Below are 13,516 nucleotides of genomic sequence, written 5' to 3' on the forward strand. Positions count from 1 at the left end.
CTTAAATTTTAAATTGTATCAATACTGTTTCTCCTCCCCTTGCCTTAAACAAGAAGACTTTGCATCGGGGTTGTTAGTCTGTGTCATTCTATGGAGATAATTTACCAACTGGTCTATGAGGAAGTGAGAACTTTAATTTCTCTAATCCGTTTCCAACATGCACCTCCTCTTCATAAAACCAGAGAAAATCAGGACCATGAGTCACTAAACCCACAATCTTTCTAACTATAGATCACAGACTTTTTCAAGGATCAGGAAAAGCTATGATCCCATTCTTTACCGAATTAGATAATTGCCAATAGGGGCACCTTTTGAATATAACCAACTATTACAAATCCCCCTCATTGTTAAAGCCGGCTTTGGTAAAAATCCACATATTTTTTATAATCATTTTAAGAGCATTTAAATTAAAATATTAAATTGTCTCAGTGTAGAACAAAGATTGCACAATAAACAAATATGCAATTTTACTGAGGCCACAAACTTTCTGAAAAAATTTGATAGGTCTATGTCAGTGAAACATAAATTAGTAAATATCTTTTTCCACTGTACGAAAGATGCTAAATCAGAAAAATGCTGGATTTCTGTACAGGATGCCTGATCAATGTCCAAAAATATCCTCTTTTCTGTACCTAAGTAGAGAGAACAAGGTACATTAAGACAATGGGGCCACTGATCATTAGTTATTGACTTCTATGGGTCAACTCCTCGCATGGAGGGTCCGAGATCTTTCTAACTCATGGATAGAAAATTACACCCCTTGTTCAAAAACTGTCTACTACTGACATCCAAGTAAACAAGCATTCTTCTGAGATCATCCTGTGCATGACGGAAGAGAAATAGAATGTCTCAGCTTAAGGTAGTCAGCAGGCAAGACAATTGTCAAATTAAAGTGCAAAAAATAACAAACAAAAAAAATTAATTTGTAACAAAACCCAACTGCAAACAATGAAGGACTCCACAAAACCTCTAGCTAATGAAAGATGTTTCCTTCTTTATTATTGTGTAATACTTTTCACAGAAACATAGTATTTACAAATATACACATACAGACTGCTGATCATAAAATGTTACTGAAGAATTAGTCAAAAAAATCAATTTACAAAACCCAAAATCTTTCCAAAGATATTCTGGCTGAAAAAATTTAATGAAATTTCAAGGAGATGCTTCTGTACAGAAAGATAGGTTTTAGCTTCTTGAGTTCTGGTAAATTAGGCGAGTTGTGAACCAAGAGAGCCAAGCTCAGCTGTACATTTGAGATGAGGCAGTTTTTTTCCAATTGTTCTTTTCACATCATTTCTTGATGGCCAGTTCCAAGAGGTCTCAGGAGGCACTGGTTTGGATGTTTTTGGAAGCTGCAAGCATTGCTCTCACTTTGGCCATAAGATCCTGTAGAAAATAAAAGGAAAATTATCAGATATGTCTGAGCGTTGAATAGAGCTAAAACACATGACTGCAAAAATCTGCACGAAAGGGTTAGTGTGTACTCCATTCACACTGGATTCTTCAATTCATGACCATCAAATGTTTAGTTCCTAGGCTAAATGAGCCAAATAATTTGGAGAAAGTTCCTATGGCAGCAACTGAAGTCTGGTTTTACCACAATGCAACAAAGTGCTCTGCATAAATATTTCAAGCAGTTTCTATACAACAAAGCACAGAAATCACATCAATTGAAATGGAAAAAAACTATATCTTCAAAGAAACCCTGTAATGAACATACAATTACTAACCACTGGAGGTTTAAAAGAAAAGAGAAAAAGAAAAGAGAAAAAGAGAAAAGAGAAAAGAGAAAAAAGAGAAAAGAGAAAAGAGAAAAGAGAAAAGAGAAAAGAGAAAACAGAAAACAGAAAACAGAAAACAGAAAAGAGAGAGAAAAGAGAGAAAAGAGAGAAAAGAGAGAAAAGAGAGAAAAGAGAGAAAAGAGAGAAAAGAGAGAAAAGAGAGAAAAGAGAGAAAAGAGAAAAGAGAAAAGAGAGAAAAAAGAGAAAAGAGAAAAGAGAAAAAGAAAAGAGAAAAGAGAAAAAAGAGAAAAGAGAAAAGAGAAAAAGAAAAGAGAAAAAAGAGAAAAAGAAAAGAGAAAAAAGAGAAAAAGAAAAGAGAAAAAGAAAAGAATGTAACAATTGCTCTAAAACAGAAAGGGTTTTTTGCTTGCTTTGTAAATCTGAACCAAAAATTTACACAGCAGAGGCATTTTCTCATATGACAGAGTGACTGTGAAACCAAACAGACTCTCAGTCTTGTCTGAGCATGCAGTTGGAACAGTATTACAAAAAGAAATGAAATTTCATGTAAACAGCATTGAATAACTGGGTTGCAAAAAATGATGTCAAAATAAAAAGTGTGCATCAGTAATGAATCAGAGTTACTTAAACATTTGTTCACAAATGCAATACAAATAAATTCCTTAGTTCTTTTAAAGCATTTTGCGTCTGAAGTTCTCAAAACACTTTAGAGAGGAATTTAGCATCATTATTCCTTCTGCTTTACAGATTGAAGGATCTGAATGAGAAAAGATACTGACTTGGTTAGGGTCAGCCAGTACAATGGCAGCACAACAATCTAATAATTAGGTAAATTCCATTTTTTGAAGCCCTTAAAGAAAAAGAGATGCTAAACTAATCTGTGTTGGGAAATATCTTGCAGATTCAGGTAAGTTTCATTCCTATTTTTTACCATTTGCAAATAGCAACCAAGAAATGTATTTTGACACAGTAATCACATTCCTTCTCTTACAGCTGCACTTCAAGCAAGCAGTCTAATATTAAACCAGGAAATGCTATGCCATAAGCAACATTTAACCCAAAAATGCATAAACCAATAACCTTTGAAGGGTTTATGTTTTTAAAGACTGGGATGTTCACTCTCCTTTGAAGACCACACTGTAGTTTGTATCTCATTTTTCATACCAGGAATTCCCATGCATTTGTTTGGCAGTCTAAGAAGTGCTGAGGCATTAACACTCCTTTTTCTTTCTCTGCTGCCTATACTTGCTATTTTTCCTGAATAATCTTGTTTAGAGTTCCTCATAAGAAATGGATGAAATACTGTACATAAGGTACTAGACCACTAGTATTAATTCCCAACTACCACTACTTCCATAGCAGATTCAAATCTAAATCTAAACTAAATCTTTGAACAATATTTATTTCTTGAAAGAATAACCTATCCACTGAAAAAACATCAGAATATAAAAAACAACTCTGATTTTCTACTGTAAGCTTTTCAAAGTACAGTTAAGACAGTTTTTCCTTTAAAGATGGCATATTCAATTGAAAAAAGTTAAATATTTCTTTTTTTCCATGAAACTTGTTAAGAGCTCAACATGGTATGATGGGATGTTGGTAAGGGGCGTATTGCAGCATAATGTGGACTTTAACATCTTTACAGTGGATACAGTGCTGCCTAATGAATTTAGCTTGATCTTTAGAGGCTTGATTAAAATTGAAAGGACAGCACCCAGAGAAGCAAAATTGTTTTTCCCATAAGCAAACAAATTAAGAAAGACAAAAAACATGTCTCTACATCACATGCGAAGTTCAGAACTGCCCAAGGCGGTAAGAGAAGAAAACAATATGCTGGACATAGTTAATAAGGCAACATACTCTGAATTTGCCTATTTGTACCTGAGTGATTTTACTCTGCACTGATGACACAATTGCTGAAGAGATTTGGCCATCTTTTTCCTGAGAAACTCCCCTAAAAAATAAAATTAGAAATTTCCAGTAAAAGTTTTGAAAATGCATTTCACTCACCATCTTGATTTGGGTTTTATTGTACATGTCTCTCATATGTTAGTTAACAGTTCTCTCAGTCAACTAGAGGAGGTAAGACAGGGTCAGAAAAATCACTTGTACAACTGCTCAGACAAACCTGAACAGCACCTTGAGAATTTTTAACAGAACTGTTCTATATTCTGTAGAATTAATTTAATAATGAATCTTGACACACATTACAATTCAAACCACTTTAATAAAGTTCTATTTCAAAGAGTTATCCCATTTCATGAAAGCTTCCAAACTCCATCTTAGAAATAGGTTGCAGAATTTTCTGCACCAGTTTTCCTGTAAGAGTAGGTTGAGATGTTTACTCCAGAAAACAACAGAGACCCAACACTTTCATCAAACTGACGCAGATAGTGCTGTATTCCCAGTGACTTGTACTTTTGATAAGCATACACTGCACACAACACAGAGCTCCTCACCCCACAAGTCTGGTCACAGATACCCTCAGTGTCAACAGACAGCAGCATTGCAGTATGACAGTAACAGAGCACGGTACCTGGAGCGTTCCTGGCTGGATTCCCTGCTCTCCACAGGAGAGACGCTAGTTGAATGTACAGAATTTTTGTGTGTGGATGGTTTGCCTGGTGACACGGATGGTGAGGGAGACCTAGCTCTGGATTTAGTACGTGATCTAGACCGCCTCTTCTTCTTCTTTTCGTGGGGACTTCTGTGAGAAGAAAATATTTTATTGAAGAATATTTAAAACAATATTACACTAGCTAAGCTGAATTTACTTTCCACACTTCTGAAAGCTTATGTACCCTCTTCCACAGGATGTTTCTCTTGCATTCAGCAAGCATTAGTCTTACCCAATACTGCACTTTTATGGTTGTACAAAATACTTTCTCAAAAGCTCTTTTTAATATATTACATTAGGCAACTACTGGCTCCTGATAATAGATGCCTCATATGCAATATTAAGCTCAAGGAGAATTCAATTAGTAATATATTAAAGATGGCACTATCAAAACTTTTTACCTGGTTATGAATGTATGTCTATTATGATTTACATACTAGTATTGATATTACTATAATTAGAATAACTAGAGTGATGCCTCAATTAGTTAGGCAATACCTCACTGTAGGCATCTCTCTCTAGTATGCACTGCTAGAAGTCTATTCAGAAGAATGCTGTTGAAGCTTCTAGAACATCTTAAAACACTAGAACTTTAAGCCATCTTTCAAATATCACATTATTCATTCCTTTGATTTTTTATGGGAATTTCCTACTTTAAAAGGTGCTATGCTAGAACACATTGAATTCCCATATAAATAGCGTACAGCTGTGATGCTTAGAATTTATCCCACAGTTTTACATATAGAATTTAACATTCAAACCTTAAAATTGCAAAAACCTCCTTACACTTTACTTGCACAAATAATGATTAAGTGGCAGACAAAAAACCCCAAAGCCTCCAATATTTTCATGACTTCACAAAACCATCAGCGACAAAGTCAGTTGTTCCTCGGCTAGTTATGTAATTTAATTGCTTGGTTTCTTAAAACATCATCATGTAACCAAGCTGCGAACAGATTTCATATTTAAATCTTGAAAATCTTGACAAACATTTGTCATGCAAGAAAAGTATTTTACGGTAAACTTTTTCAGTGTTTTTCATCTCAGATTATGATGAACAAACAGAACAGCTGAATGATGAAGAATCTTTTCCATAATTGAACATGGAAACTGGACCATCACATTTTTACTTGAAAATTTAACATGTTAGGGCTGTAACAGTTTTTGATTTAATTCTGCAATCAGAGCTGCAAAATATCCTTTTCTGTGTTTACCTACAATACTCTTTCTTCAGTCTACATCTTCTGTACTTACTGCCATATGTTATTGTGTCATGTTCTGGTTTCCTGTTTGAAGCCTAACAGAAGTTTAAAATTTTGGCTTATATAAGTAATATTATTCACAGAGGAATGTAGTTTGTTTCACAATTGCCCTTATAATTTACAGCTTGGAGTGGCACAATTCTAAAAATAATTTATAGTTTAAAATGCTGAACGGTCAAGCAGCAGACGCACCAACACAGCATTAAAAACAGCACAGGGCTGTGAAAATAGATTCTTTTGTGTGTTTATAGGAAAACAAACATTTTAAGCTTCCACATCTTTTCTGCTTAACCAAATTTGCATGAATTCCACAGGAGCCTCTATTATCTTCATTTGGTGAATGTTAAAAACTAAATCAGCTGAAGTATACTTAAGAAGTTCTCAATTACACCTACTACACATCAATTAATTACAGGCTATCAAGAGATGGAAAGTTGTCATAAGAAACAGTAGAATTTTTTTAATGACACCGAAAAGTGAACTCTTTGTTTCTTATTCCAAAAGACATACGGAGAAAGAAGCTGAAGACTAAATGCCATTTTGATTATAATAGTTTAAGAAGGACTATATGCAGGGTACTCTCAAAATGACACCTCGATTCCTACTTCACATTCTAGTCTGCCAGTAAAATAACTGCAAAATAACTGTTTGCTAAATCAGAGTTGCCCTTATTTATACAGGTATGATGTGATGTCAAGACATTTGACATCACAGTTGTGCTATGACCTGTGCAGAGGTCACACAGCTTGCACAAGTGCAGCATGAGGAAATGACCCAACAAGAGGGAAATACAAAACTCCAAGTGAAATCTGAACTCTCATGGCCAGCAGACAGCAGTGTATTAACATTCACCAATTTGACTGGACAACCGGTGTTCAAGCATATGCAAGAACAGAGAAGAACAAGTGCTTCCATTATTTTTTTTTTCTCTGCAAAAGTATTTTTCTATCAAAATAAATCTCCAGAACATATGAAAGTTAAGTTCTAGTTAAGGAGTCTACAAGACATCAGTCTGTTAAGATGCCAGGACCCTGCCGTCCAGGACCAGGAGCCCTTACTTGGAGCGGGGCCGTTTCCTGCTGTTCCCAGGACTATTGCTGATGCGATATGCCGTGGGAACACTTCTTTCATCTCTCCGTCGTTCTGGTGTGTGAGCCCTTCTCCGGGGTGACCTCGATCGTGACCTGAGCAGAGAAAAAACATTCAAAAGTTTGCTTTCTGCCACTTATTTCCAAACTTTTATTTCAGTGGAATTGTGTTTCACCAAATGCAAATACACCATCTTTCAAACACCTGCTTTATACCAACAGGGTGCATTTAGGCTCCAAGACTTGTCAGCTATGTAAAAATTTCTTGCTTATCCAAGACATTTGAGATGAAGTTATCCATTGCTTTTCACTCCCAACAGGGGGCCTAAAAAAAGAATTAGTTTTTGGTCTTGTCTGTTACTGTACAACTTCTGTATTAGTTGATAGAAAAGTTTTCTTTTAGTCCAGCCACCTTTTGTGGCAACATAGTTTACTAACATTGGTATGCAGAAATCAAATTTGGCTTGAAGCCTAGGATTGGCAGGCCCGACCTTGTATTCCCAAATTAGTGGTGTGTTTTTAGAACTGCTGCCTCACAGAGATAAATACATGTTCTTGTTTGCAGTGCCTATCTAACATTGACAAGTCCGGGAAATATCCTGGATGCTGCAGAATAATCCTAGCACAGCCAATATTTTCACCAGTGTAAATGACCAACAACCCATTATCAGTGGTGTTTGGCACTAGCATTTTGACTTGAAATATTTCTCCTAGAAAAGTGAGAAGGAGATCAAGAAGGGTAAATAGAAAGCATGCCCAGTTTAAGATCAGAGATCTTCAGATTCACACAATATAGGTAATACATACACACACAAAATCCTGAGCCATTTCTGTTACACCTACAACAAAAAAGCACAACTGAAAATAAATGGTCACAATGGCAGGTAACTGTTGCAAAGTAACTGCTTTGACACTTAAAAATCTGATCTTTACCAGGCCATTCAGAAGGACTAAAAGAAAGGAAAAAACCAGAAGATTATAAAACTTGGGTTCAGTCAGACACCTTGATATTTTACCAGGATTTCCCTCAAAAGAGCTCCAGCAGTCAAATCTTTTCATTGCCCAAGTTGCCTGATAATTTTTCCACTCTTTTTCTGCTGCCACTGATGAGCTGCTCAGACTCAGCTCTATGCTCAGTGTTGCTGTGGATGCCGTGAGTCTGTGATGTGGAGGCACACACTTCACATTCAGACTAAAATGTCCTAGTTTTGGTATTAACTAGAATCCTGAAAAGGCTTAGTCCCTTAACCAAAAGCTGAACCTTAGTTAAACACACCTGTATGAACCAGCCTAAAAAAAATTCCAAACAATCAGAAAGAAAAAGACATTAGCTTCATTTTTATGAACTGACATTTGTGGTTCTAAAGCATTCTTCCAATCACCAAATATTAAGAACTTTGGCCATTTGCTTCAAACAATTAAAAAACAGCTAATCAGTTTTACTGCAATATATAAATTATTAGTTTCATTAGACTGTAATTCCAGAAGGCACTTTATTCCTTTATGACTTATGCTTAGAAGGGTCCCAAAAGTTCAAAGGGTTATGAAGCTTGGCATGTCTCACTACACAGGTGGAATTAAAATTACGTGACTAGACACTGCCTCAGCAATAAGAAAATCACTTTTGGAGGAGAAAAAAAACCCACCCCCTAACAATCTTTTTTAACAAAGAACAGCTACTTCCAAGTCTACTAAATTCCTAATACACGGGAAAAAAATCTCACACAAACTCCCACACAGGTGCTCCCTATCCAAACTTATTGCAAAGTAACCTGTTAATAAAATATACCACTAATTACTGCTAATAATTAATTAACTGGATATATTATATGCCTTAGTACTACTCTACTACTGAACAGTACAGTAAAACAGCAACACTGAAAAGAAGGTCACACTTTCCATCTCTAGTTCAAAATGAACATCCAAAGTTCACCCAATCAAATCACTAAATCATTTGGTACGTAACAAGTGCCTCTGCTTCCCTTCCTCTCCTCTCCTCTCACACTCACAATCCAGTAGATATATCTGTGGGTAGGAAACAGAGATTGAGGTCAACATCACTGTTGTTTACAGTCATACATGTGAACTGGAAGAGCCCACTGCCCACCCCAGGTATGACACCCGGCACCACTGCCAGAAACAGCTCAGACCTAATTCTTTAATGGTGCTTTGAAGCCAATGGGAAATAAAATCAGTAATTCAGCATTTACTACATGTGACTCTAAGATACTAAAAACTTTGTTTTCCAAGCCAGATTTAATAAATGTGCCCCATCTTTGATATCAAGTACTAATCTGTAATAACTAATTATCTCTTTGGAACTGACAGGTCTGTTCTGCAGTACCTTACAGAACTTTGGGACACAGTTTACTGTGTACATGACTTGTTTAATCTGTCATGTTGGTCTAGAATTAAAATTGTATGATACCAGGAGCTTTATAGGACTAATTTTGTTCCAGAAAATAACATGCATTTATACAGAGAATTGCTGTTAGCACACCACATGCCACAATTAAACCAATATTATCTGGGCTCTCTATATAGCTATGATTTTTTAATTTTGTTTCTGTAAAATAGGTTCGGTTGTTAACCAGAGAAATGGATACGCAAAACATGCTTTGAATCAACTTCATGTTACTGGAACAGAATTTTTGAACTTTATTACTGCTGAAGACGCATAAGAAAGTATAAAAAATGCAACAGTATCAAAATTGTATCTTATCACCAAAGACTATTCTTAAACACAACAGAGCCTCTAAACCTGTAACAATGCAAAAATAAATGATAAGCAAGTGATGTAAAGTGGTATACAAAGAAATATACTGCGAAGTTCACCCACAGGAATTCTAAGCACAATATTCATTTTAGAAAAAAAGAATAAGACGACAAACCAAAAAGGAAGAGCTTGCAAAGTATCCTGAACATCCCCCGAATACAGAGCAAAGAATGTAACTGCAAATTTCGATGTTTACCTACACTTCCCACATTTTATTTCCCATTAACTTATCACAATAAGTTATATGATAAAGGTGATTTTGAACAGATTAAGATAAGGCAACAATACACCATTAGACCAGGAAATTCAAATAGTGCACAGATACTCAAAATAGGCTTGTTCCAAAGTAATTTAGCATCACTGTCCACACAGTAATGACTGTCTCTAAGTGCCATCCACTTAATACAAGATGAACACATTAACATCCAGAAACAGTTTACACTTCATTCCAGGAGGGTATGGCTCTTTACATAACTGTTCTTTCAGCTGGAAGCTGTAATATCCAGTGCTTTGGGAAGCTATGAACACTGTTCTAGGTGAAGCTGAAGAATCCTGTTCTAGGGAAAACTGATGAGCAAAGAGATGTGAAACACGCCAAGCTTTGAATGAAGCAACACAATGCACTGAAATAATGTTATCTGAAAGAACACTAAAAATAAAAACAAATTTAAAAAAAAGAAAGACAAACCCCAGTAATATCTTCTACCTAGGCAACAACACCTACTTTTTTTTGGCAATTACTAAGACAAGGCATTATTTTTGCCTAAACATTTGAGATTCAAAAGAAATCAGTATCTGACAGGGTTATGAATCAGCCTCCTGCTCTTGACTATTCTACAATTTTTCTGTTTCAGCAGCAAGAGCTCTAATTTTGGAAATACAGTATGTTAAGGCATAGCAAACACCTCCAATAAAGCACGCCTTCAATCATCGCCATTTCTTGTACAAGGCCTTTCCTGTTCCGCTCTGGATTTTGTGAAGTTAAAACATGCAAAAGGTTTTCAGTGCAAAATCTGGTGCTGTTTTTTTGCATAATTTTAAAACTCAGTCAGCCAGCATCAAGCTTATTGGACTTCTGAGGTTTTAGAATTCAACAGCTCATCAAGAAAATACCTAACCAGCTTTAATCAGGTGTTGTAGTGATTCATGATTTTCATGCTATTACGTGCTTGTCCTTTGATTTGTGCCAGGAGGCAAATTCAAGACGGCAAACACAGATTAGTTCCTGTAGATTACTTACTCTTGATGACTTTTGTGTGATTTTTTCATCAGCTGAACTGTGGCCACCAAAAAAAAAAACCCAAAACAAAACAAAACAATCAAAACCCTATCAAAACACAATGACACTCTCCACCTTGCACCTGGTAAACCTCAGTAGACTGTTGTTTTTTCATTGGCAGAACCAAATGCAGACCTGTTGTTTGGTACAAGTATTCAAGCCGCTATAAAGGACCAGATTAACTGCTCTCCCTGAAGTCATTAAAGACATATCTCAGTATACACCAAATTGAACTTGCAAGCTCCCATTAATCTTGTTACTGCCTGCTGCAAACTCAGGATGCAGGACTATCTTTATGCTATTGAGCAGCATACCCAAGTATTGCTAAGGGCCTTCTCAAATGATTCTTTGTCCTTAAGTACCACAGAGGACGCTTAATTTTTTTTTAGCACTACTCTGATGTTTCTCCTTGGTTCTACCACGTATCAGTACAAGTGTGGATAAATATATGCAGCATAGCTTGGATGAAGTGATATGGCTGGTTCAAGTGAAGATACATCTTGACAGGGAGTTGAAATGTTCAGTGATTCACCTGAGGAGGCTTTTCCCCAAGATATGCTTAACTCTGAGAAGACCTGCATTCAATTCTTAAGCAAGGAAAGCTTCATTCAACATCATTCCCTTTAAATGCTGGTAAGCACAGAAAAGGAATGGCACACAGTATTTTGGAATGTGCCTTACAACACAGCATGTCATGACAACTTATTGTCAAAGGTCGTCAAATAAGCAGCATGTCAGACTGATCGTTTCAGTCCAAGTTACGCTCACTTAATTCCTGGCATCCCTGAATAGCAGAGATTTCTGCAGCAAAGTATTGTTCTTAAACTCAAAAATCAAGTATAAAGTAGTAAGTTGTAACATATTAACACTCCTATTAGTGTAGTAGTTAACACACTTCATTAAACAAAAAAAAGCACAAGAAAACAAAAAGAAGTTTTGGCACAGTGTCGCCAGGGGCTAGAAGCTTTTTTCAGTCTCGTGCCATAAGCAGAGACACAGAGAGGAAGTAGCGTATGGTTTCACATGCATCGCATACTTATACAGCTGTGGCAGTATTTATATGCAAAATTTGCATGAACTACAAGCAACTTAAGTACCTGTAGCCTGATCCACAGAACGTACCCTCAAAGCCCTTCCTACTGACCACAGTAACTGCACTGTGGCAGGGCATTCAGATATGACAAATTTTACAGACAGTAAACTTTGAAGGTGCTGAGACCCAAATATCTTTGAAAGAATTAACAGTATCAATAAACCACAATATACAACACCTTATACCTGGATAATTAGCATAGCGTATTTAATCTCATTAACGATTAAGTACAGAGTTAACAGCACTGGGCTACATTCTTCTGTGGTCTCTCTCTCTTTCAACTGTTTTCACCCTTCTTGGATTCCTGTCATACCTCTCCTGAAATTCATCCATCATATTTTTTCACTGGCCACCCAACTGCTTTGTTTTCTTCTGAGCTTTGCTGCTCAACCACACAGTTCTCTATCTCTATTTCTTATCTGAATATTGTCTAAGTTACTTTGCTCCAGTAACACCCACAGATTTATCAGCAAGCTCTCTTCCTGCTATCATCACATTCCTACATATTACCACCAGATATTTCACAGAGCATCATGAAAAATTTACTGGTAAAAGTTTTGTACTATGTAATTAGAAATTAATGATTATTTCACTTAAATGACTTTCAAAATACCTGCCACATTTGATGTGTATGTGCCACATACTGCCTTCAAGGTGACTGTAACCTTTGCAATGGGTATAAAAACACCTATGTAATAGAAGAAGTGCAAAGATGTTTTAAGTGTTAACCCATACAGAACTCTAAAGAATATGTTTGGTTTCCAAACCCACCTTGAATGCCTGACAGTCCTATAGGCAGTGGGAAGCGAGTGTTTTGCTTTTGAATGTGATCTAGACCTGGATTTAGATGATGAATGATACTTGAATGGTGATCGAGATCTTGACCGAGATCTTTTCTTGTGCTTTTTTCTTTTCTTTTCCTTTTCTTCATCCCTAGGAGGATCTCTGCTTCTGCTTGAAGGCCTTTCTGCTTGCTTAACTTCTAAGGTGGGTAAAGTTCTGACTGCAGTCACAGGACATGGTATACTACTGACACTCTGAAAGCAAAGATAAAAAAAAGAACAGTGTTCAGTTTCCTAAGTTAGTCGTGCTGCATTGGGATTATGCAAAGTGTGCAGAAGTAAGGCTGACATCTTCAAACACATGCATCCAGCTGAATTTAATGGAGGCCTGTACAGTTCCCCAAAGATACATATTCAAGTTGGTATATGCATGCTAAGACTGTCAGCTTAACCAGGATACAGTTCTGAAGTTTTCATCTTTAGTTTTTAGAAGAAACGTGTTCTAAAAAAATGGGTACTATCAGGTATCTTTTAGTCTATCCACATTTTACTTAGAACAGGACAAACCTGGAAATACAATCAGGAACTACCAGCATTCAAAGCTAAGTTTTAGTGTCACTTTCCTCCATGAACTGTGCTGTTTGGATGACAACTTCAAGAAAAACAGCAAAACGAACGAGTGCTGATAGAAATCATGCCTGAACTTTGCAAAATAAACGTCTTAAATGTAAAGGATTGGGATGATCACAAACATTATTACTCTCAAAGACAGAACAGGTCCATGCACATTTAATGTTCAGTGAGCAATTCCAGCTGCAGGAGGGGAAGCAAAATCATACCACAACATTTTCAAATTATCAGCTTGAACCCCAGA

At 36.3% G+C, this 13,516-nt stretch overlaps 1 protein-coding gene across 6 annotated transcripts in view; it reads right to left on the reverse strand.

Moving 5' to 3' along the window:
* Positions 1-974: 974 nt before the first annotated feature.
* SFSWAP (splicing factor SWAP) overlaps positions 975-13,516 on the reverse strand; it is a 38,983-nt gene continuing 26,441 nt past the window's right edge. For 4 of the 6 annotated variants that reach the window (XM_069031409.1, XM_069031412.1, XM_069031413.1 and 1 more), the window contains 5 exons: positions 12,632-12,897; positions 6,683-6,808; positions 4,282-4,452; positions 3,627-3,699; positions 975-1,389 (listed from right to left, as the gene is read on the reverse strand). In XM_069031409.1, the coding sequence (XP_068887510.1) occupies positions 1,324-1,389; positions 3,627-3,699; positions 4,282-4,452; positions 6,683-6,808; positions 12,632-12,897 (702 nt within the window). In that variant the 3' untranslated portion in view covers positions 975-1,323. Of the gene's footprint in view, positions 1,390-3,626; positions 3,700-4,281; positions 4,453-6,682; positions 6,809-7,715; positions 7,872-12,631; positions 12,898-13,516 lie in introns of all 6 variants that reach the window. The other 2 variants (XM_069031414.1, XM_069031410.1) reach the window with 2 other exon arrangements.

Source organism: Aphelocoma coerulescens, chromosome 15 (genome assembly GCF_041296385.1).
Source record: "Aphelocoma coerulescens isolate FSJ_1873_10779 chromosome 15, UR_Acoe_1.0, whole genome shotgun sequence".
Classification (NCBI taxonomy): domain Eukaryota; kingdom Metazoa; phylum Chordata; class Aves; order Passeriformes; family Corvidae; genus Aphelocoma; species Aphelocoma coerulescens.